General features: G+C 49.2%; 2 protein-coding genes across 3 annotated transcripts; one reads left to right on the top strand and one right to left on the bottom strand.

The window, feature by feature from the left end:
* Window positions 1-460: 460 nt before the first annotated feature.
* On the bottom strand, window positions 461-8,531 carry ANKRD54 (ankyrin repeat domain 54). Of its 2 annotated transcripts, none has more exons than XM_076337995.1 (8): window positions 8,255-8,531; window positions 7,757-7,804; window positions 5,233-5,331; window positions 4,698-4,769; window positions 4,243-4,290; window positions 3,994-4,118; window positions 3,009-3,116; window positions 461-2,324 (listed from the first exon to the last, which is right to left on the bottom strand). In XM_076337995.1, the coding sequence occupies exons 1-8, from the start codon at window positions 8,529-8,531 to the stop codon at window positions 2,250-2,252; spliced, it is 852 nt and encodes a 283-aa protein (XP_076194110.1). In that variant the 3' UTR covers window positions 461-2,249. The 2 variants fall into 2 exon arrangements, with proteins under 2 accessions (XP_076194110.1, XP_076194118.1); XM_076338003.1 differs by having other exon boundaries at window positions 5,233-5,326; window positions 8,255-8,323.
* Window positions 8,532-8,921: 390 nt separating this feature from the next.
* On the top strand, window positions 8,922-19,183 carry EIF3L (eukaryotic translation initiation factor 3 subunit L). Its single transcript, XM_076337983.1, has 13 exons — window positions 8,922-9,021; window positions 9,113-9,161; window positions 9,292-9,502; window positions 10,368-10,447; window positions 10,731-10,792; window positions 12,162-12,231; window positions 12,931-13,004; window positions 14,012-14,183; window positions 14,447-14,601; window positions 15,399-15,569; window positions 16,581-17,078; window positions 18,105-18,185; window positions 18,929-19,183. The coding sequence occupies exons 1-13, from the start codon at window positions 8,989-8,991 to the stop codon at window positions 18,965-18,967; spliced, it is 1,695 nt and encodes a 564-aa protein (XP_076194098.1). The 5' UTR covers window positions 8,922-8,988; the 3' UTR covers window positions 18,968-19,183.
* Window positions 19,184-21,708: the final 2,525 nt, after the last annotated feature.

Raw genomic sequence — 21,708 nt, 5'->3', positions numbered from 1 at the left:
CCTCATCCCCTTGCTGTCTCTTCACAGCACAGCCATTTTACCTGGCATGGGGCAAGGCACGAGCTCAGCCGCCTTCTCCCCACCAGCTCCGTACTTATGCAGGAGTGCAGACTGGGCAAGGCTGCTTTTCTTCTTTGCAAAACATCCCATCTTCCAGCTTGAAACAATCCCGCTGAGATTCTCTTTCCTCTATTTGTACGGTTTCACAGCAACTAACTAGATTTAAAGTTTGGATTTCTTGGCTGTGGGAGTCAAGATCAGGTGGTGAGTCAGCAACCATGTACTTCGACCTGCAAACAGACTGGTGTTTGAATTCAAACAACTTTGTGTTGTCGCTTCTAATTTCAGTACCCGGTATGAGGGTAGCAGTTACCAAATCCGGGGCTGTGCCTGGGGCCTGGAACATAGGTAAAGAAAACGGAACGAGCCGCTCTGAAAAAAGAGAGAACTTGGCTGAGTAGTCTGAAAAGGCTGACAGAATTTTATTTAAGTTCAAAATACAAAAAGGTCATATTGTCTCCCACCCCCTCATTATCCTTCGCATCCAGCATATCGTAACCAAGTATCAGTATTCACAGTGACAGCTCCAGCCAAACCGCAAGACCGTTAGTCCCAGTCACGGCCTCCAGCACCCCACAGATGAACCTATCTAAAAGCCATGCGTATTTCTGGTATCTCAGCTTTGAACATGGAGGTCCACTTAGCCTTTTCCTGGACAAGAGGCCAGATATTAGAGAACACGCTGACCTGAAGGTCTCTGAAGAATGCTCCAAACTGTGGCTGTTGCATGGTTAAGCTGAATCGTAAGAATGGACACTTCCAAACCAGCGATTCCCAAGCTGTGGGATGGGTATTGCCACTGGCACACCATGTCATAGAATCATAGAATCATTGAGGTTGGAAAAGACCTCTAAGATCATCAAGTCCAACCGTCAATGTCATTTAGGTGTGGCACACAGGTGGGAACTTGGATTGTTATTGGGCATGTTCTTGTCACCCTGCTGCTATTCGTGCCCTACCAACAAGATTTATGGATCCCTGCTCCAAAACAAAGCTATCTACATCTTCATTACCAACCACAGTGGTGCAGAAGCAAGAGATTAGCAAGGGCAATTCCCTGCATCCTTCATAGCTGCATCACTTCAGGCTCCCAAGAGAGGTCACAACTCGCTCCTCATGCTGCACTTAAGGTCCTGGAGCAGCACCTCTCCATGACAAGCAAGAAACACAGTATGGGTCAGCTCTGGGTTTGGTGCTGCTGTGGCAGCTGTAAATCCACCTCCATCCCAGCCCAATAATACGGTTGAATACACAACACCCCCTACTGCAACTGGACTTCTTGCCCAAGACCGCCAGTAATAGGAAACACAAAAGTCAGTCAATTATGGTGAGTTTTTTTGCAAGATGTAGATGTCCGCCTAAAACTGCGCTAGGATTAAGTCACCCCCCAAACTTTATTCTTGCATCACGGCAGCTCTGACCTGCTAGCTGTCTACCTGGGTATTTTTTGCAAGTGTTTCACTGTAGTATTTAAGCACTAACTTGCAGCAGTGATTTAAAAACCAGGGCCAGTGAAAGCTGTTAGTCTACTGATTAAAAGCTTTGTATCCCATTTGTAACCAGACAGATTCTCTGCCCTCTGACCGCAGGCTCTGGGGAAGGTTAGGATTAAGCCTCGGTGCGTGTTTCTCAAGGCAGTATGTTTGCTCAGCTGCTAGCATGCAGAATTAAGTGTGTGTTCTTCTCACAGCGCAAAGCCTTCTGTTGTCCAAGGCATCATCCAGTTTCTCCCCCATGCAAGTAAGTACTGCAGAGGTGGCAAAAGGTGCCTGTTCCAAGCATTTCTGTGATGTTGGCCAGCTGCTGAGGGCACTAGTCAGGGCTGGTGACTGCACATGGCATCAGCCACCACCTACATCGAGCTGAAGTGCTCAGGAGAAGGCAGAGTATCTCTGGAAGGGGTACCCTATTCAGTGCCAGCCCATCTGACAAAAAGAAGAGTAACTCTTTTTTTCCAAAATTCTCAGTTGCAGCACTCTGTCGTCTCTGTTGTCCAAAGCCTGCTGCCTCCCCATGAGGCAGCTGTGGCAGCACCCACAGGGACAGTCTGAGCACCACTGGAGAGTGGATCTGGCAGGAACGGCTGCTGGCAGCAATGTTTATTCAGCGATCTGAGAAGCAAGCTTCAGCTTCCTCTTTCTCTCTCTAAGGCTTCTCCTGCTGCATCAGGAAGATGATTTGGAAGCCCATTACCTCTTCTCCATCTTCTGCATCTGCAGGCTGAGCGACGTGAAGCTGGCCAGGAGGTCTGTAACCTCGTCCACCTGACAGAATACAGTTGGCCGTTAGGCAAAGGAATGCAGCTGCGCAGCTGACCACCGACACAGAAGAAACCCCCATGCAGCAGGGACCACCCTTGCACCAAGACTGCCAGGAATGCCCACGCTGAGGTTATACTAGGACACGATCCCTTTGGTCCCACAGTCGTGTGGGAGGGCTCCTGTCCTCACGACCAAACAAGTCCTAATCTAAGGCAATGGGAGCTTCTCCCCATTCCTCAAGAGGTCGATGCTTGACCTCCACCTTGCGTGATTTAGCCAGACCGTAAAAGAGAAGTGTGTTGGTGCATTACCCAGAACTCAACAGTGGTATCACGGCTGTTTCCTCTAAGCCTGTTTCTAAGGGCCAACCTTTTGTAGAAAAAACCCAAACAGGCCCTGCAACCCTGTGTGGTTGTGCTGATCCTGGCCTTAAAATGCCTGTGCCCTCGGCCCATCTGATCTTCAGCTTCTCTGCTGAGCTGCCAGGCACAGTGATGCTTTCTGCATTTTGAATTCCAACCCAAAGGAGTACCACGAGTCATCACATAACTTGCCCACTTTACCCAACGTGAGCAAGAACACTTCCATAACCGTGTCTTCAATGTCACCTTGCTCATGCAGTTGCATTCCCCTAAGCACAGAAGTCACAACACAAGTAGGTGAGTCACATAGCTCAACGCCGCCTACCTGCTCCTTTGTGCTAGTCATCTGTAACCTGGAGCAGAGGTCATCCAGCTGTTCCTTTTGCTCATGCCTCCCCAGACGCTCCAGGTATTCCCGCAACATCTGGATAATCTGAAACCAACAGGCATAAGAGGCAAACGTCAGACAGCTGCACCAGGCTGGGATGTTTTTACAGGAAAAATTAAATTATGGTCAAATTGCCAAGCACAGCCTTGACGCTGTGGTACATGGCAGAATACATGACCCACAGAAAAGAACACATGCAAAGCAACAAGAAAGCACTAATGGCAGCATCAGAGCCCAGTGAGTCACCAGAGGCGTTGATCAGCCACAGATGGACTAGTCGTGATCCCTGTGCCTGGTTTAAGAACGGGGAAGAGAGACAGGCCCAGCTGAAGAAGCACAAGGTCTAGCCCTGAAAGCACCAAGCTTTTCTTTATGGCCAGCTAGCTTCCCTCACTGCAAGGAGCAGGGACTTCCCACTCCAGCAGGATCTGCTTGCGCACCAAGGATGAACATTCTTGTGGCTCCTATATGGCTCCTGAAGCGAGGCCCACACCTCGTGCATTTGTGATGCAGCCCCGTGACTGCTTTCCTACCCCATGCCTCCATGTATCGGAGCAGGGCAGGCTGCGCTAGGAATGCAAAGTCCCTGCTGGAATGCATACAAGCCATGGTTACAGCCCCATGCTGTGGTCCCTCTCCGGCCACAAGGCATCTGTCTTACATGGTGGTTGAAGAAAAGAGAGTGCTCCATACAGCCCAAGAATTAAGACATTCAATGCATCCTTGACCTACCAGAGCCAAGAGAGGCCCTGCAAAAACTCAGAGTAGCGGTTGGGAAAAAGGAAGGTCTCTGAAAACAGAAGGAAAAAGTCAAACTCTCCCCAGAGCAGCTAAGAGCCTACAGACAGGTATTTAAATAAAGGGTGCAGGAAACTGCCAGGGGCTGCACCGCCTTACCAGATCATGGGACTGTTTCTTTTACCTGTTTCACTTCAAGGCGTACGGCCTCCAGGCTGTGGGAGAGTCCTTCCTGCAGGATGTTTAGCTTTGATTTAGCGAGGTGCAGTGGTGTTCTGCCAGCTCGATCCAAGGCATCAACTCTGGCCCCTGCAGGATGCACGAGCAAGAACAGAAAGTGAGGTCTGTCTTCACGGCTTAGTGTCCCTGGGGAGTATCAACAGGGGCAGGGCAGGAAAGGGACAGGCTGTAATTGTTATAGAGGAAACGTTACCTCCGCGCAGCAGCGTGGTGATGACGGGAACGTGGTTCGTGCAGGCAGCTGGGGAGGGAAAACACAGGACACACAACTCAGAGGTACTAGCAAACAACAAGGGAGTTTCTGCTCAAGCACGGAGCTTGCTGCTTCCCAAAGGGCTCTTTGCCATGGGAAAGAGGAACAGCCCAACTGCTAAGGGTAACCTCACGCGCAAGCCTGGGTACTCTCTCTGGAACAAATGTCATGCTCCTTGGGGCTGGCAGAGGGAGAGAAATGGATTTTCTCTACCTCTGACCCTTAAACCTTCATGACGAGTGAAGCTAATGAAATGCAAAGAGTCTCTCCTAGGTCCTTAAAGCTGAGGATGCATACTGTGGTACACAGGAAAGAGGAAGGTGAAGAGGAAAGAAACAGCAAGGCGGTGTTCACCTCACCTCTCTGCATGCAAAGCTCATCTGTTTGGCACTTACCCAAGTGTAAGGGGGTGTTTCCCAGCCCGTCCCTCTGGTTTGGGTCAGCCCCATGGTCCAGAAGCAGTTGCACTGTAAACAAGGAAACAGAGCCACATCAGTCCCTTCCCTTTGCCCCACAGGTCAGGCCCACATGGGCCACAGGTCCACGCGGCAGCCACCAGGCTGCCTTAGGGATGCTCCTGTTCAGCTCATCAGCTTCCTCCCAGAGACAGGGGACGGAGGTTTGCGCAGCAATGCAGAAGGACCCAGCACAAAGCCAGGCAGTGCCACTGCCCCTGGGCTCCCTGAGGGGAAGAACTGGGACTAAGGACACCCTTCCTTCTGCACCGGTACAGCCCTAGAGCTGGGAGCTCCTGCTGCCCCTTCAGCAGGGGGACATGGCAAGCCCTGGAGCCAGAGTTCAGCTGGCAACTTTGCCACAAAACACACGGAAAACAGCAGTCTCTGTCATGTGCTGAACCAAAATAAAGAGCATCCTTTGAAATCTCTGCCACAGAGAAGTCAGATGACAGAACTCCCCCTCCCCACTCACCGATGTGATCGTTGCCGTTGCAGGAGGCAAAGTGCAGGGCTGTCCGGCCTTTGTCGTCCGCGGCACAGGGGTCAGTTCCGTCCTCCAGGAGTTGCTGCACTGACAGCACCAAGGAGGAGAAAGCAGGTAAGCTGAAGGGGCACCTGATCAGAAAGGCGTAACGCTACCCACTCTTCTGCGGTTAGATACACACTCTGCTAGCTGTCAAGTCAACCGGACTTGAACCAGCTCCAGCCAGCATCCTGGCTCAGCAGAACCAGCCTAGGCAGTGTACCCTCCACCCTCTGTTACAGCCTTCACCAGCTTCCATGTACTGCCACAGAGACAAGCCAACAGCTGTGATGGCTAAGGCTAAGGATCCATCCAGACAAATATTCAAGCTCCTAGGACAATCAGCAGCAAATGCCTACAGAAGAGTATAAAAAGACGGCAAGGATGCGGGGCTAACTCTCACAGCCTTTAGTCAGCTGCATCTCAGGCACTTCCCAAGCCAGAAATAGCATCCTGTGCTTACTAGCCCTCCATGGGCTTTCTCCGTGGATTTGCACAGTCATCTTCTGCATCTGTGTAAACTTTTCACATCAACATGGACCTGCAGTGAGAAGTTTCACAGTGTAACTCCATGCAGTGAGAAAAAACACCTCTTCACACTTGTTTTGAATATGCCACTTCCTAGATTCATCTGAAACTCCTAGGTTTTGCCATACTAATGGTGGCTACTGATTGGGAAGCAGGCAGGTGAGCGCACCAACCTGGCAGCAGCAGTGCAAATATACCCTTAGGAGACAATGTATTAAAGTGAGCTAGTGAACAGCCCGAGTAGCCATACCATCATCTACTCACACTTGTTCCCCCTGCTTTTCCACTCAGCTACTTCTTCAATGCCACCACTGACACTTCTTGTAACCTGAACTACCTCCTTTTCTCAGATAAGAAGGAAAAACCTGCTCACACAGAAAAACAGAGAAACCAGTATGACTCTCCAGTACTGGGTATAACAAAGGCAAAGAGACCAGTAAAGGCTGAAAAGATCAGCCTCAGTGAAAGCAGCATCTACAGCAACATGCGTAAGGGCAACTGTAAGGGCTATTACTCCTGTGGTTTTGAGATTATCCTGATATAGTAATCAGTGTGTAAAATAAAGCTCATTCCGTAGCTGTTAAAAATACTGACAGATTCGCTACATTTTGAGATCTTTAATAGCATGTCCTGCAACAGTCAAGACTGACCAGTATTGGAGACAAGAAACTAGATAGCTCAGACCACTGAAAGCCACCATTGGTCTCAGCTTCCAGAGATCGACTTATAGTCACATTTGAATTTCTTCTTCCTGTACACCTACTGCTTTAAGTGTGGTACAGAAGTGAAAGGAACACCTGAAAAGATGGAATTGGCATTAACGGGGGATGTTTGATACTCCAGAAGAAAGACGGGGAGACTGACAGTACCACCAGTGAGAACCATCAATGGGGAGCACTTTACCTAGTCCTTCCCTGAAGTCAGTAGGAAATGACATAACCTCTCCCACCCAGTGCCACCACAGGAAACAGCAAAGACTTTTATTTGTTGATGAAGAATAAATTCATCATCAGACACTTCCTCAAGTTGCAGAGCACACAAAAGACAGCAGGACTGTAAACAGGGGAACCTGTGTATCAAATACAGGTGTAAAACTCTTAAGATGGATTGAAACCAAGACTTTCATAAAGCCTGATTCTTTCATTCTTCCTCTTGACTTGGCGACTGAAGCCAAGCCTTTGTGTACTGACAGAGCTCACAGATGAACCTTATCCATCAGTTCATGAAACAAGGTGTATTGTGGAGCTGAAGGGTGAAGCACACCAGACAAACCCCCATCCTGATATATTGGGAGTTTCTACAGGTCAAATCAGTTTCTAATTCTGTTCACAGAATGGCCCGATGAACAGTTAGGCCAGCACAGCTGAGGGGACAGTATAGTCTAAGGAGGGACAATGATAAGGGCCAGACAATATAGGCCAATATTGCTGCTGGACACTTCATATCAAACCCCACCTAATCTACAGAACCGAGAGGTAAAGGGAGTCACAGATAGGTCACGAGCCTTCTCTAAAGTCACTGTGAGAGGCAGAGTCCAGCACTGGTCCTGGTTCTGATCTACTGGGTCACATTGTCTCATCACACAGGGTATGGCTTAGATAGTCATAGCTTTTCCACTTTACCAAAACAATACTTTCTTGCTGCTTACAACTGGGCAAAAGTTACGTACCAAAAAAGCTGGAATAGTGCAGTGCTGATTTAGTTTAAGGCAGTTGGAAAACTAACGCTATGAACCAGATGCAGTGAAAAAGTCAGTATTATAACCAGCCTCACTCTGCTCAGAGAACGAAACAAGGCTCCAGAAAAGCGGTTTCTAGTTTTGCAGTATCTAAAGCACTATGTCCACAAACTATCGGCACCCTTCTCCTCCTCTCCTAAACTAAAGGTCCTCGACAAAACTGCCCTTCCAAGAAGAGGTCCCAAGTAGGATTGGCAGAAGTCCTACCTGTGTCCAAGTCATTGCTATTGGCAGCTTCACGCAGCCTTTTCAGAGCTATGGAGAAAAGAAAGCAATTACTGGAAAGCACAGAGGAAAAAGGAGCATTTCCCTACCAAAAACATCCCATCCCGGTGCTCGAGCTCAGGTGCAGGGCCCAAACCACACTGGTGCTGGCTCAGCCCAGAGAAGGGGAAGCAGGAGATCAAGATGCCAGGTAAGAAGTGCTCTCCTTATCTCCTCCCGAGGCCGACCACGGGCCCTCCCACTCCTGACGGGCACCCTCCCCTGGCGGGAGCAAGGGTGCCTTCCCAAGCCGCCCACCGAGCAGATCCGACCTCCTTCCGGAGCCCCCCACACGGGAAAGCCGAAGCTTTACCGGCTCCCCAGATCGGAGGCTCTCCACCCCGCCGAGGCCCGGGCGGCAGCACGGCCGCTCCCCGCGCGGGGCCGGCCGAAGGAAGGGCCGTCCCAGGAAGGGGCGCTCCCCCGCCGCCCCCCGCTCACCGTGGCTCTCCTTGCCCGTAGGCCCCAACCGGCGGTGGAGGCGGGCGGCCCTGCGCAGGCGGCGGGCCGGAATCTTGCCCGCGGGCTCCTCCCGCTGCCACAGGACGTGCAGGTAGCCGAGGGGGGCGTCCGCCGCCGCCCCCAGCGCCAGCCCGGCCCCCAGCGCCAGCGCCGGCTCCGGCTCCAGCTCCGGCTCCGGCTCCGGCCCTGGCCCCGGCCCCGGCCCCGGCCCCGCGTCGGACGCTGCTGCAGCCCCGCCGCCGCCGCCGCCCTCCATTCCCTCACGGGCCGTGCCGTGCCGGGCTGTCGCGCGGGGTGCGGGGGCAGAGGGTAGGGGAGGGTCGTCGCTGTAGCAACGGGGCGGGCCGTGTCCGCTCGACCAATCGAAGGCGCCGCACGCCTGTGTGTGCAGCCAATAGGGAGGCAGAGGGAGTGGGCAGAAGGAAGGCGAGTAGAGAGGCGAGGCGGGAGGGGGAGGCGGTGCCCAGGAAGGTCTGACGGGCAGGCACCCTTTCCAATCAGAGGGAGGGGCAGGCCATAGGCCGCACCAGGCCCATGGCAGCTCAGCAGGCTGAAGACAGACAGTTGTTTCAACCAGTGGGAGGGCGCAGCCCTGCTCCGCCGCCGCGGCCGGCCCGAGCCCCGCCCCCGGTCCCACCCCCTCTTCCTGCCCGCTCCGCGCCGGGCCCGCGTTGCCGCCCGGAGTCCTTTCCCTGCCGCGCCGCGCCGCCGCCATGGCCTACCCGGGGGAGGACTACGACAACGAGGTGCGGGGCGGGGGTCCCGGGGTGGCGGGGGGCACCCGGGGGGTCGCGTCCGGGCTGGTCGCGGTGACTGGCTGCCGCCCTCTCTCCACAGGCCGCCTACGACCCCTACGCCTACTCCAACGACTATGATATGCACACGGGTGAGTGCGGGCCTCGGCGGCGCCGCCAGGGTGGCCCCTCGGGTGCGCCGAGCCGGCTGGCGCCCGGCTGGGCCGGTAGGCCCGGGCCGGGCCGTGCGGCAGCTGCCTCACCGCTCCTCTTTCCCCTCAGGAGACCCGAAGCAAGACCTGGCCTACGAGCGCCAGTACGAGCAGCAGACCTACCAGGTGATCCCCGAAGTGATCAAAAACTTCATTCAGTATTTTCACAAGACGGTGTCGGATCTCATTGACCAGAAGGTGTACGAGCTCCAGGCCAGCCGTGTTTCCAGTGATGTTATTGACCAGAAGGTGTACGAGATCCAGGACATCTATGAAAACAGGTACAAAGCCGTCCTTCCTGCGAGGGGGAATCACTGTTTAAACTGTGATGAAAGTGCACCCTGCTCTTAAAAGAAAAGGCTGGCTGCTACTCGTGTTGTTCCAAACTTGGGCTTTCTTTAAAATAGAGCATGAGGTTTGATTTGATTACTGGGGGAAAAAAACCCAGATATTTCCACACCATTAGGCTTATGTAAGTATAGGTGAGTTGTGACCAGTCTGAAGGAAAATACCGGTCCTGTGCCTAACAGGGATGGAGGCAGCAAAAAGTGACCTCAGTAGTGCTAGTTAGTTTGCAGAACGCTGTGAGGTGTAATTGTTGTCTGTTCCCTACAGATAGGACGAGAGGAAATGGCCTCAAGTTGTGCCAGGGGAGGTTTAGATTGGATGTAAGGAAAAATTTCTTTACTGAAAGAGTGGTGAAACATTGGAACAGGCTGCCCAGGGAAGTGGCTGAGTCCCCATCCCTGGAGGTATTTAAAAGACGAGTAGATGAGGCACTTAGGGACATGGTTTAGTGGGCATGGTGGTGTTGGGTCGACGGTTGGACTCGATGATCTTAGAGGTCTTTTCCAACCTCAATGATTCTATGTTTCTATGATTCCCACTCCTGCTTGTAGCTGCGTCACCTTGCCGTAAAGGGAATGTGAAAGTAACATACACAACTGTCCCATACTTCAGGGATAAATTGAAGACTTTGATTAGTTTGCAATTCTCATTCTTTGTTTCAACACTGGACTTGGTAAAAGGGGATGGTGGTGATGTTCTACTTTAACCAAGTCCAAGGCCTCTATAATGTAATCTCTAACTCCAGCACTGTCATACTGACAAATGGTTTCTAATACCACATGTGTGTCTATCTTTCAGCTGGACAAAGCTGACAGAAAGGTTTTTTAAGAATACCCCATGGCCAGAGGCCGAGGCCATTGCCCCTCAGGTTGGAAACGGTAAGTCTTTTACTTTCTTTTTGCTTGTCAGAGAGAGAAGGAACTAAATCACTCTTGATACATGAGTGAGCAGGTGCACAGTGTCCTGCCGCCTGAGTCAGTCATCTTTGTTCACTCTGGCAACTCCTTCAGCAGATGCCTGGCAAGAAGTCAAACTTGAACGAAGTATCCTTTTGTGCCTTCCTTTATTACTGTGGCAGGAGGAGCACCACTGTTGTATCTGAGAGATCCAGTTGCCTAGGCCTTGTGGCTTGCTAATGTCCGGTTCTGTCATCTTTTCCAGATGCTGTTTTCCTCATCCTATACAAGGAGCTGTATTATAGGCACATCTACGCCAAAGTCAGCGTGAGTGTTTGTCCTGTGTCTTCCTGTTGGTTGCATGCTGGCTCCTCTGTGCCATAAAACTTGCAAAATCTTGCTTCCACCACAGTATCAGTGGTTCCATAATTTTTGCAAGACAGGATTGGATAGGTTTATGAGCTGTAAGTCAAGGGAAATAAAAATTCTTGCCTTTTGTTAGTTTAGTAAGGATTTGCTGATTGCTGAAAAGCAAGAAAGACTTGACTGTCTTTCTGAGGCTCGTTAGCTGTCTCCTCAAGCTTGGTTGTCGTAAGTGCCCACTTATATGAGTCAGAAGACCTGGTCTGAGTTTTCAGGAGGCTGCTACGTAAAAGTTTGTTACTGACATCACATGTAGGGGTTAGTGAGGTAGGGAAGAAGGAGGTGTTGGGAGGTAATTGAACTATTTTTTTGATAGAGCTGTAATTGCAAGACCTATAGATGAGTTGGTTTTGTGTGTTTCTTTGTGGCTCTTTGTTCTTCAGATTAGCAGGTGGATGAGAGGGGGTGTCACAAGAGGGAAGGTGCATTATTTGTGATTAAAAAACCACATAGGGTCAGAGTGCCTTGCGGAGAGGGAAACATGGGCACCATAAAGAATACAGGAGAAGGAAATGGAAGGAATAACACTCTATAAAACAAAACAAACCCACTTCTTTTTCTTAAGCTAATTTGAAATCGGTGAGAAAATCACAGTAGTTCTTGGTTCGTTAAGGAAAGAAGCTGAACAGAGGCATGACTTATGGGGTAAATACGTAATAGCTGCAGTTTTGGTGCGGACCAGAGGGTGGAGAAATGGGCACTTTAAAAAGGCTGCTGTATTAACCCAAGTCAGGCTTTAACAGGAGAGGGCGGTTTCTCAAGCTGTGCTGTTAGTGGTTCTCAGACTGCCCTCGAGTGCCTCCAGGTGAAATGAGGAAGATGATTCTAGGAAGGGAGCAATTCCCTACTATGTTTACTGGTCTTTCAAAGCATTTAGAAATACTGTCCAGAAGGAGAATTGTTGATTTATTAAGGCCTCTCATGAGGGGAGAAGGAAGGAAAGCTGGTGAAGGTAATAGGAGGCTCTTAAGTCCGGACAGCAGAGAGGACACGGAAGGTTGATGCACCCTATTCACGGAAGGTTTGAATGCTCGGTCGTCCTGGGAGAAGCTACCTGTACATGAAAAGTCAGCCCTGTTCTATGGGACAATAGTGATACAATCTCAGGCTTTCTGGGTGGTGCTGGTGGGTGTCCTGGTTCAATATTGGCTCTAACATTTCTGAAATAGACCCTCTACTGCTGTGACTATTGACTGTCCTTTGTAAGCTGTTGCCCATAAACTCACTCCTGCTGTGCTTGAAACTAACAGACTGTGCTGACTTCTCATTGCAGGGGGGGCCCACACTGGAGCAGAGATTTGAATCCTATTATAACTACTGCAATCTCTTCAACTACATCCTCAGTGAGTTGCTGCAATTCATTTCTGGTTTGTGAATTTTGGAGAGGGAGAGTGGATGGAGAGGGGGTCAGAAGAACTAGAACATGTTTGTTTATAGATCATATAGGGTGAAGTAGTCTACGAGCTTTCCATATGTTTGAGTTTGTTGAATGAAGAGCACTTTACATCTATGCATTTAAAACCACAAAAAGCACAAATAGTTTCCAATGCTTTCTGAAATACTGTAAAGAATAAAACTTATTTAGCTTTCTGTCTTGCTGAGAACTGCTTCACCTATCTTTATTAAAAAGCAAAATGAAGCTGTAAGCTAGAGAAAACTTGCAGTGTTTCACAACTGCTTACTGTTATTGACTCAGCTTGGAACCAATTTTAGTGTTGGTGATGCCCTGCCAGACTTCTTGCGGAGAGCAGATCAGTTAGGATAAACCCTTACAGTCTGTGCGCAGCTTCTGAGAATCACTGCTGCTGAGCAGTCACACGCTAGAGATTAACCACACACATGCTCGTATTCTTTAAAAGTGAAGGCAGTTGAGGTAGCCGAAGTTACATATCACCGCCCTACTGGAAGCTTCATTCGTCTGCTGCTGCATCTCCCATTTCAGGGAAGTTCTTGTGTTCTTTAATTTCTCTATTCCTCCAGTTCTGCCACTGTTCTTGCTCAAGGTATTAAGCCTCTCGTCTATTACTTATGTTCTTCTGCAGATGCTGATGGCCCTGCTCCTCTGGAACTGCCCAACCAGTGGCTCTGGGATATCATTGATGAATTCATATACCAGGTATATGACTATAAGACTGGGCCATTTTGGGGTGGCCTTGCCTCTATTAGTGCTATAAATTTTCCATCTCCTCCCTCTCTGTGATTTTCATAGCTAGGATACCATTGCAGGTCAAAAAACTTTGGTGAGCACTGTTACTCTTGGGTCACCAGGTAGATGAAGTAGTTGTAAATGTGCAGATTTTTAAGTTACAGGGAGCTCTTTGGAGAGTCCTGGACTTCTATTGATATTTCTGTTTCAGTTGCCCCTTAGGGGATTTTCTTTAACTCGCCTTCATTTCTGCCTGATTTGTGCAAAGCAGCCTGACTGAAGTCTGCTATAATCACAAAGACCTTATGAAGATACTTGTTCAAACTAATTTTATTGTGTTCTATGGTTTTACTTCAGTTTTGTATTTCTTAGTCAGTAGGGCCTTTATGCTTGCACTGGGAGATTGCTGACCTGATTTGAAATAATCTATGGTCTAAGATCTTGACGTTAGGAAATATTTTTCCACTTACTGTTCTGAGTGCAGCAATACAGATCTCAAATGCTATTGTGTTTTTTTTATAGATTCCTTTCACTGTAACTTTTTATTATAGAGCTGCCTGGAATTCCTCAAGTGCAGTCTTGTCAAGCTTGAGGATGAAAAAGGATGTGTGCATATATAGAAAAAGATGTATGTGTATGCAGACGTATCTTACAACTTGGTCGGTCTCTTTGCTACCTGTGCAGACAGCAAATTTGTGTTTAGTTGCCTGTCCTGATTGTCTAAGAGATCCTTCTCTGCTTCGTTCTGTCTTCTGGCCTTTTCCCTCTGCACTGTATCATTTTTTTCCCTAGGTGCTTTAAAGGTGGTATAATTTGCCATTTTGATTGCCAAGTGATCTCAGATGAAACTCTCTTTTTTTTCATGCGACTTGTAGCTTATTGTGATGCATTTGTGTGATCAACTTGCGAGCTTAGTGCACTTAAATGAACATCTCCAAACTAGCTTCTCATCATCAAATCTCTGTTTTTTCCTGTAGTTCCAGTCCTTCAGCCAGTACCGCTGCAAGACAGCCAAGAAGTCTGAAGAGGAAATTGATTTCCTTCGTTCCAACCCCAAGATCTGGAACGTCCACAGTGTCCTTAATGTGCTGCACTCTCTGGTGGACAAATCCAACATCAACCGACAGCTGGAGGTCTATACAAGTGGAGGTGAGCTAGCTGGGTGATGCCAAGGAAGACTGGTGTCCGTGCTGCCTTGCTTTGATTTGACCGACCTCGGTTAGCTTTGTTTGGGAGCTGGACCAAACCCTTAATCAGTGGATGGATCGACTCGGAACAGGTTCTGTTGGCGTTATGTGAGAAGTGCTGGTGATTACACTTGAGGTCTTGCTCCCTGTGCTTGTAAACATAGGGGTGTTGAAAGAGGAGCTTGCTTCCTTGGAGGAAAGCATCGTGGTTCCTTTTTTTCCTAGGTGACCCTGAAAGCGTGGCTGGTGAATATGGTCGCCACTCCCTCTACAAGATGCTGGGCTATTTCAGCCTGGTTGGGCTGCTGCGTCTGCACTCTCTGCTGGGGGATTACTACCAAGCGATCAAGGTTCTGGAGAACATTGAGCTCAACAAGAAGGTAATACAACATGTTTTAAACCCTCCGTTGCAGTTTTCCAAATGCCTCTATTCAAACATGCTGGTGAAAGATTGCCATAACGAATCTTCCAGCTGAGGAGCTGTTTGTAGCTGTTGTAGTTGTCAAGAGTTTGTAGTTGAACACAGCTGGAGCTTTGGCATTAAATCAAGCCATATGATAATGCCTGGTGCTGTTGCAGCACAAATGCCTGTTTTTTTAGGAGGTTTGCTGTGTTGTGCAAAGCAGTGTTGTTACAGGGAATATTATTTGAACTGTAAGCGGTGGCACAGCAGTAGCTAGCTGAACACATCGTTCCCACCTTGGTCAATGGCTCGTTCTTTTATTTTTGACTCTCATTCTCACTGTGCCCACTCCCACCTTGCATGTTTTTGCCCTAGAATTGGGTGCTACTTGTGGTAACAGTGGCTAACAAAAGTCCAGCTGCAACATGGGCTTGGCCCAAGGCTCGACACAGATCCGTGTATGTGCTGTCTGGCACATGACGTGGAGTGAAATAGGGGGAAAGAGAACTGAGCAAAACAGTATTAGGCACGGTGCAAGAGTCCTCTGCTTGCAGGAAGCTGAAACTGGAAAACATAGGAAATGGGATGATCTAATAAACAGTGAAGAAGCTGCTGCAGGGATGGGTGGGAGGTGAGGTATCCTGAATTAACCCTCTCCTTTCTGTATTTGGGATGGGAGTGAAAGCAGAGGTGGCTGAATTACGGGTAACGAGCTGTTTGGATCAAAGGTGGTTGTCTCCCCTCTAACGCAGCGTGTTGATCCTTCCTTCTCAGAGCATGTACTCCCGGGTGCCTGAGTGCCAGGTGACCACCTATTACTACGTGGGCTTCGCATACCTTATGATGCGGCGTTACCAGGATGCCATCCGTGTGTTTGCCAACATCCTCCTCTACATCCAGAGGACCAAGAGCATGTTTCAGAGGACGACCTACAAGTACGAGATGGTAAGAGAATACAATAGGTCTAGAATTCCCAAAAGAAAAAGCTGCTGTCTTCTTTCCTGCCCCTCCTCTGTCACCTGATAACCTACATCTAATAGTCCAGCCTTATTTTCCTGGACTATGCTGGTGGTGGTGACTGGGGAGCCTTTGAACTCCCTTTGCTGTGTGTGGCAATATTTTCTCCTGTGTTACTAGTTTCTTTGGTTGTTCACCATACAGTTGCCGCAGCTCCATCTGCACTCTCCTTCTAGGCAATGTTGTTAATGAATGTCAGCTGCTAATGATATTCTTGTCAATGCTTCTTCAAACTCAGTCCTGTTCCTAGTCCAGTCCTGCATTCAGTTTACTGCCATTGTTGGCTATATTTCCATTATCAGATAATCATTCACAGACTGTTTTAATTCAGCATGGCTGAAACAAAGCTCCTTTCTCTTTCCACCTAAGCTGTCTCTGGTGCCTGTTTTACCCCCTGCTGCTGCTGTCTCCTTTTCACCCTTATTATTCATTTATAACTCTTTGTGTAGCCAAATCCTGCCGTTCCTAATTCCATGACACTTCAAAAATTTGGTATATCTGTTTCAGCCACACAGCTGTCCATTTCATCCCACACTCAAGATAAATCTTCCTTCTCAGTCTTTTCTTCACTGGCCTCCCTGATAACTGTCCCTTGCCAGGAGATGGTTGTTAAACTGTCTGCCTTCCCTTCTCCTCTGCACTTTTTTGCACCAAAGCAGCCAAACCTGCTTCTGGCCATCCAGGTTCTGTATGGCCCTGCATACATTCACTCTGTACTTTCCTCTTGTCCAGCCCTCTTTTTCATTGATGAGAGCCTTGATACAGCATTCATCTATCTGCTTTGCCCAGAGGCACTGCTTCTTTGTGCTTGTCCTTGAGCATTAGGACCATCAGTGCTCTGGGTAAAGGGTCTGTCTGAAAAATCCAGCTCCTAGCTCCCTCTGGCACCGTAAAGCCTGGGCACTTTGACAAGCTAACAGGTTCTCCTCTTTATCTCAGATTAACAAGCAGAACGAGCAGATGCATGCGCTCCTGGCCATCGCCCTCACCATGTACCCCATGCGCATAGACGAGAGCATCCACCTGCAGCTACGAGAGAAATACGGGGATAAGATGCTGCGCATGCAGAAGGGTGACGCACAAGTCTATGAGGAGCTCTTCAGCTACGCTTGCCCCAAGTTCCTCTCCCCCGTGGTGCCCAATTATGACAACGTGCACCCCAACTACCACAAGGAGCCCTTCCTGCAGCAGCTCAAGGTCTTTGCTGATGAGGTTCAGCAGCAAGCCCAGCTCTCTACCATCCGTAGCTTCCTCAAGCTCTACACCACCATGCCCGTGGCGAAGCTGGCTGGCTTCTTAGACCTCACGGAGCAGGAGTTTCGTATCCAGCTGCTCGTCTTCAAGCACAAGATGAAGAACCTGGTATGGACCAGTGGCATATCTGCCCTGGACGGGGAGTTCCAGTCTGCCTCTGAGGTCGACTTCTATATTGATAAGGTTGGTATCTGCCCCTTGCCGGCTAGGAAATTCCTTCACCCAGGAAATTCTGGAAGTGAAAACATCCCTTCCTTCTTTGCCATGTGAAGGGCTTGGCTGCCCACAGTGAAGCTGTAGCCCTGCTTAATAGAAGTGTCAGTGAATGAACAGCGATGGGATATCGCAAGCAGCTTTGACAGTTGTCGTACCCAGAAAACAAAGGTCCTAAACGTCTTCCCCAGGACAGAGGGAACTGTTTGTCAGTGTTCTCGGGAGGTGACAGTTGGGTGACATAGTGCTGTCAGTGTGTCAGGTGGGATTGTCAGCTTTGTAGGTCTCCCCCAAATCTCTCCTTTGCTTGACAAAGCAGGGATCTTGCTCAGTCATGTAACAGGTCCATTTTTCACTGGGGCAGCATTTAGCCCTGTCTGCTCTAGGAGGAATCTAAACACAAGGTATGGTCCTTTCACCATCCTGTCCTTGGAGCTCCAGGCAGTAGGAAGTGCTGGAAAGAGTCTTCTAGGACTTCACTTTTTTGAAGAAGATAGCATTTGGTTTCTTGCTGGGAAGGAGACCAGATTGCCCCTTGATCTTGGTCCTGTCCTTAGAGCAAATCTCTTCCAGCAAGGTCTCATGCTTTGTCTTCCCTGTTTACCTGAACCAAACTGACTTGCGTCTGACTGACTTGCATTGCAGCCTAGCTCTCCTGGTAGACAGCACGACTCTTAGCTGCTGGTAGAGGGAAGCAGAGCATGAATCGGGGTTGGGACTGTCAAACTGCTGCAAAGAGAGACGAAAATAGGCAGAGGGTGCAAGAATGTGGGAGGTGAATACAATGTGAATTTGGGACCCATCCCAGGCAAAGGTATAGGGAAGGCAGCCCACAGAGAGCTGAACGGTTGCTGTGGGACTAGCACTGGTCAGGTACGTGTGATGCTGAATCAGGGCTGGAGTGAAGCCCCTTTGGTTGCTCTTCCCATTTGGCAGTGCTTGCTGTCTCCCTGCTAGCGCAGTCCTTTTCCTGACCTCATGCTGTTCCCTCCCCAGGACATGATCCACATCGCGGACACAAAGGTTGCTCGACGCTATGGGGACTTCTTCATCCGCCAGATCCACAAGTTCGAGGAGGTGAGGCCTGGGCGGGAGAGCTGTGTATCTCTGTAGGAAAAGTGGGGCAAGCATTGGGCTGTGCAGGGCCTGAAGGAGGCATGCTTGGCGAGACAGTTGTGCGATGCCTTGCTGGGGCGAGCCCCAGCTCTGTGAGGCACTGGGCAAAGGCAGGTGGTTTAAGCAGCAGCTGCTGGCCTTTGAGGAATGGTATGTTTTGTGCTCATTCACTTGAGCTACAGTGGAAAAGGAGGAGGGTTTTACTGTGTAAGGGTGCTGACTCCATTGTCCCTAGACAATTGTGGTGTTCCTATCAGTAACACAACCAAAATCATATCTCTACCCTCATAACTATGGCTCTAGAAAGTGGCCTTAAAGATTTCTGGAGCATAGATGACTTCAGCATTGTGCTCAGCCAGGAGGTGACGTTCTGTCACTGCTCCACTCTCCTGACAGAGGCTGCTGCGCACTGGAAACCAAAATCCTGAGATGTGGAGACTTGAGCAATACAGGGTTGCGATACCACTGCTAGAAGTTAACACCCCCTCTTCTCCCCCACTGTCCAAGACAGCAGGGGAAGATGAGGAGGGAGATTTACTAGTTCCCCTTCTACTTCGCACACTGCCTGCAGTTGGCGTGAGAGCTCTTTTTGTCAGTGAGTTGGAGAGGAAGGAGTAGAGGCATTGGATAAAGGCTGCTGAGGGGAACAGTAGTGTATGTTAATCACTGTGTATTTTTCTGACCTTTGCTTTCTCTAATTCCAGCTGAATCGAACCCTGAAGAAGATGGGCCAAAGACCCTAAAACTTCTGTGGATGCAGTGATTGGCCCGAGCAGAGAAGTGGGTGGGAGAGATTATTCTCTTTGTGGCGAGGGAGGGGAGCTCAGTGGTTCTGGCATTTCTGGAATCTCCTGTGACTCTGAAGGTTTTTCATACTTAAATAAGCAGACTCGTTTGGCTCAAACTATCCTACGAAGGACAAGACATCTAATAAATTAGTGGAATTTTCCTGGTGAGCATTCAGTATCTGATGTACTCGTTTATTTTTCCTCTGTGGAAGAATATAATTGCATCTGGAGACGTGGGCAGCTGCTGTTGGTTTGTGCTCTCTTTGGTCCATGCTGTTGCAGATAACAGTGGGGATCAGATCTCGTTCCATGCTCTGTAAAGGCACTGCGCACAGTGAACAGGGAAGGCTGCAGAACTGATTAACAGGGAGAAAATTAGCTGTTCCACAGTGTTTCCACAGGATATGGAAGGAGATGCAAGCTAATATTATTCCTTTTAGCTCTTGCCCCACACATTGAATAAACCTGGGTTGTAGTTGCTTTCCTAGAAGGTAGCATTTTTGCCTTCCCACCCTCTCTTTTTTTTTTTTCAGTTGCTATGTAGTAGAAATGCTCCAAAGTGGATTGACACGTTTTTAAAGGAAGGGGGAGGATTTTTGTAAACATTCAACCAATATTAACTTTGGTCATCTGATGAGATGTCCTTGCTGGAGGTTGTGTTTTATTTCAGCACAAGTGATGCCCAAGTCCTGGCCCTTAATTTAATGGAGTTCAGTTTCTCCAGAAAACTCCCTAAGGGTGTTTAATTTATTAAAACCCTTTAAATGCTAATTTTCCCAGCTCTCCAGCCACTTTGGATTCTTCAAGGCAAACTTGCAGTGCCTTGAAAGAGAAAAAACAGTTGAAAACTAGTCCTATAAAGGGGAATCGAGGACCTGTAAATACTGGGGAAAAGAATGCAAAGAATGAACCCCATCTCATCTACCCTCCACACCCTCTCTCCTGTCTCCTTTTGCAGGCTGTCTTTAAATAGTTTGGTGTTTGAGTGGTAGAAACAGGTGCAAGAGGAAAACCTGCGTGTGTCACAGGAAAGCTACACAAAGCATGCTTCATATCTGCCTCTTTGTACCCCTCCCTCTCATTCCTTTCCACTGAGGAGAGGGGTCCTGGCAGTCCAGCTTGGCTTCGTATGCGATTCTGTTTAGAAGTCAGGAATAATTAGCCTTTGTTGGATTATACACCGTGTTTGAATGAGGGTCAGGTTTCTAGTGTCCTAGGTACTGCTCAAAAGTAAACTCTCTTTCCCATCCCAAAGTTGTGTAACTCGGGCGGGCACAGTACAGGCAGCCCAGAGTGAGATTAAATGGGCAACTCCTGCTGGCCTTCTAGCTGCTGCCGTTAGTGTTATGCATGCTAAGAACTTAATACCTCCAGTTCTGAAGGGTTTGAGGCAGCCACATCATTAAGAAATTAAAGGACTAAGATGCCACTGCGTTGCAGCGGCCCACAGGGACTGGGTTCGTACCAAGAGAATCTGGTCCTTTTTATTTTTAGGGCTGGCACTTTTGCTTGTGTATATTTACCAACAGCAGCACAGTGAGCGTAGCTGTCAACAGCAACTCTCCTCCTACTTGTTATCCAAAGCCTAAATCTTTCACAGAACATGTGCTAAGACAGATGTGATGTACAACAGGAGAACCTCTGGCAGGGCGGTATCTGCATGATCAGTTCTAGTTCATAGCATAGCAAAGGAACACAATCTGTTACTAGGATTTGGTCTGTTTTTAATCTGTGATTGGCATGTTGGAATGACAGACTTGTAATGCATGTACGTATCATCTTAAACCCTCCAACGCTTACAGGCTGTTCTCAGGTATGTGAATATGCTGCTGCTTATGTTTGTGTCTGCCAGAACGGCTTCCAGAGGATGTACAGAGACCATCTGCCGGTCTGCCTGGCTCCACGCCGTGTCTGAGGGACCGCTGAAGGTTAACTGAGCGGGACTGGCACTTGGTGGAACGAAGCCAGGAAGAGCTTGCAGCTCTCTCACGGGGCGGAAAGACGGGCTCAGCGAGCTGCGGTGCCTGGCACTGCTTGAAGCTAGAGGAATGCAGGGCGTTCAGCAGCATCAGCAGAGCCCTGCTGCTGCTGGAAAGGCGCTCTGCAGGGAGGCGGGGTGGGTTTGTTAGAGCTCCAGCCTTGCCTGCCGCAGCAGGGTTCAGTTAGTGGAAGCGTTCTCAGGTGGTTCTGGTCAAAACGGTTTTATCAGAGGGAACCACAGCACAGGGTTATCCACTCTGTGTCTCTGACTCTGACCTACAGTTGTGAAGGGGGTGAGTGTGATTATGGACCTTGGAAAAGACAGTCAAGAAAAGATCCCGGATCCTGCTCTCCCTTGGGATACATCAGGAAGACGCTGTCAGGCAGGCCTGGGGGATCCTGAACAGCCAGCTCGGTCGTTACAAAACCGAGACAATACTTCATTTCCTTTTTCTCTAGTAGTAGCTTTTCTTGTGATTTATACCACAGCTTATCTCGGGCACTGAAGGGGGAGGCTGCGCGAGCCATTCAAAGAGAATTTATTTTTCACTTCTTACAGCTCTGGGGCCATGGAGCGATAGAATGAAACAGTGGAATAGAGGAAGGAGGGTGCTAAGCATGAGATCTGACTGGAGAAAGGAACACAGAGCCCATTAAAAAAAAAAAAAAAAAAGTGGAGAGAGGGGACTCCTTCCAATTTGGGACTGGCAGCAATA

This window comes from Aptenodytes patagonicus, chromosome 1 (assembly GCF_965638725.1).
Source record: "Aptenodytes patagonicus chromosome 1, bAptPat1.pri.cur, whole genome shotgun sequence".
NCBI lineage: Eukaryota > Metazoa > Chordata > Aves > Sphenisciformes > Spheniscidae > Aptenodytes > Aptenodytes patagonicus.
Note: the sequence above shows the minus strand (reverse complement) of the source record. Positions and strands in the feature narration are given on the sequence as shown.

What these genes read in the sequence shown, in the direction of transcription:
- EIF3L (XM_076337983.1), top strand. Translation starts at nt 8,989, where the DNA reads ATGGCCTACCCGGGGGAGGACTACGACAACGAG. An exon ending in GGGAGGACTACGACAACGAG is followed by an intron (nt 9,022 to 9,112) that starts GTGCGGGGCGGG and finishes CTCTCTCCACAG; the next exon opens with GCCGCCTACGACCCCTACGC. An exon ending in CGACTATGATATGCACACGG is followed by an intron (nt 9,162 to 9,291) that starts GTGAGTGCGGGC and finishes CTTTCCCCTCAG; the next exon opens with GAGACCCGAAGCAAGACCTG.
- ANKRD54 (XM_076337995.1), bottom strand. Translation starts at nt 8,531, where the DNA reads ATGGAGGGCGGCGGCGGCGGCGGGGCTGCAGCAGCGTCCGACGCGGGG. An exon ending in AAACACCCCCTTACACTTGG is followed by an intron (nt 4,291 to 4,697) that starts GTAAGTGCCAAA and finishes TTCCCTCCCCAG; the next exon opens with CTGCCTGCACGAACCACGTT. An exon ending in CACCACGCTGCTGCGCGGAG is followed by an intron (nt 4,119 to 4,242) that starts GTAACGTTTCCT and finishes TGCATCCTGCAG; the next exon opens with GGGCCAGAGTTGATGCCTTG.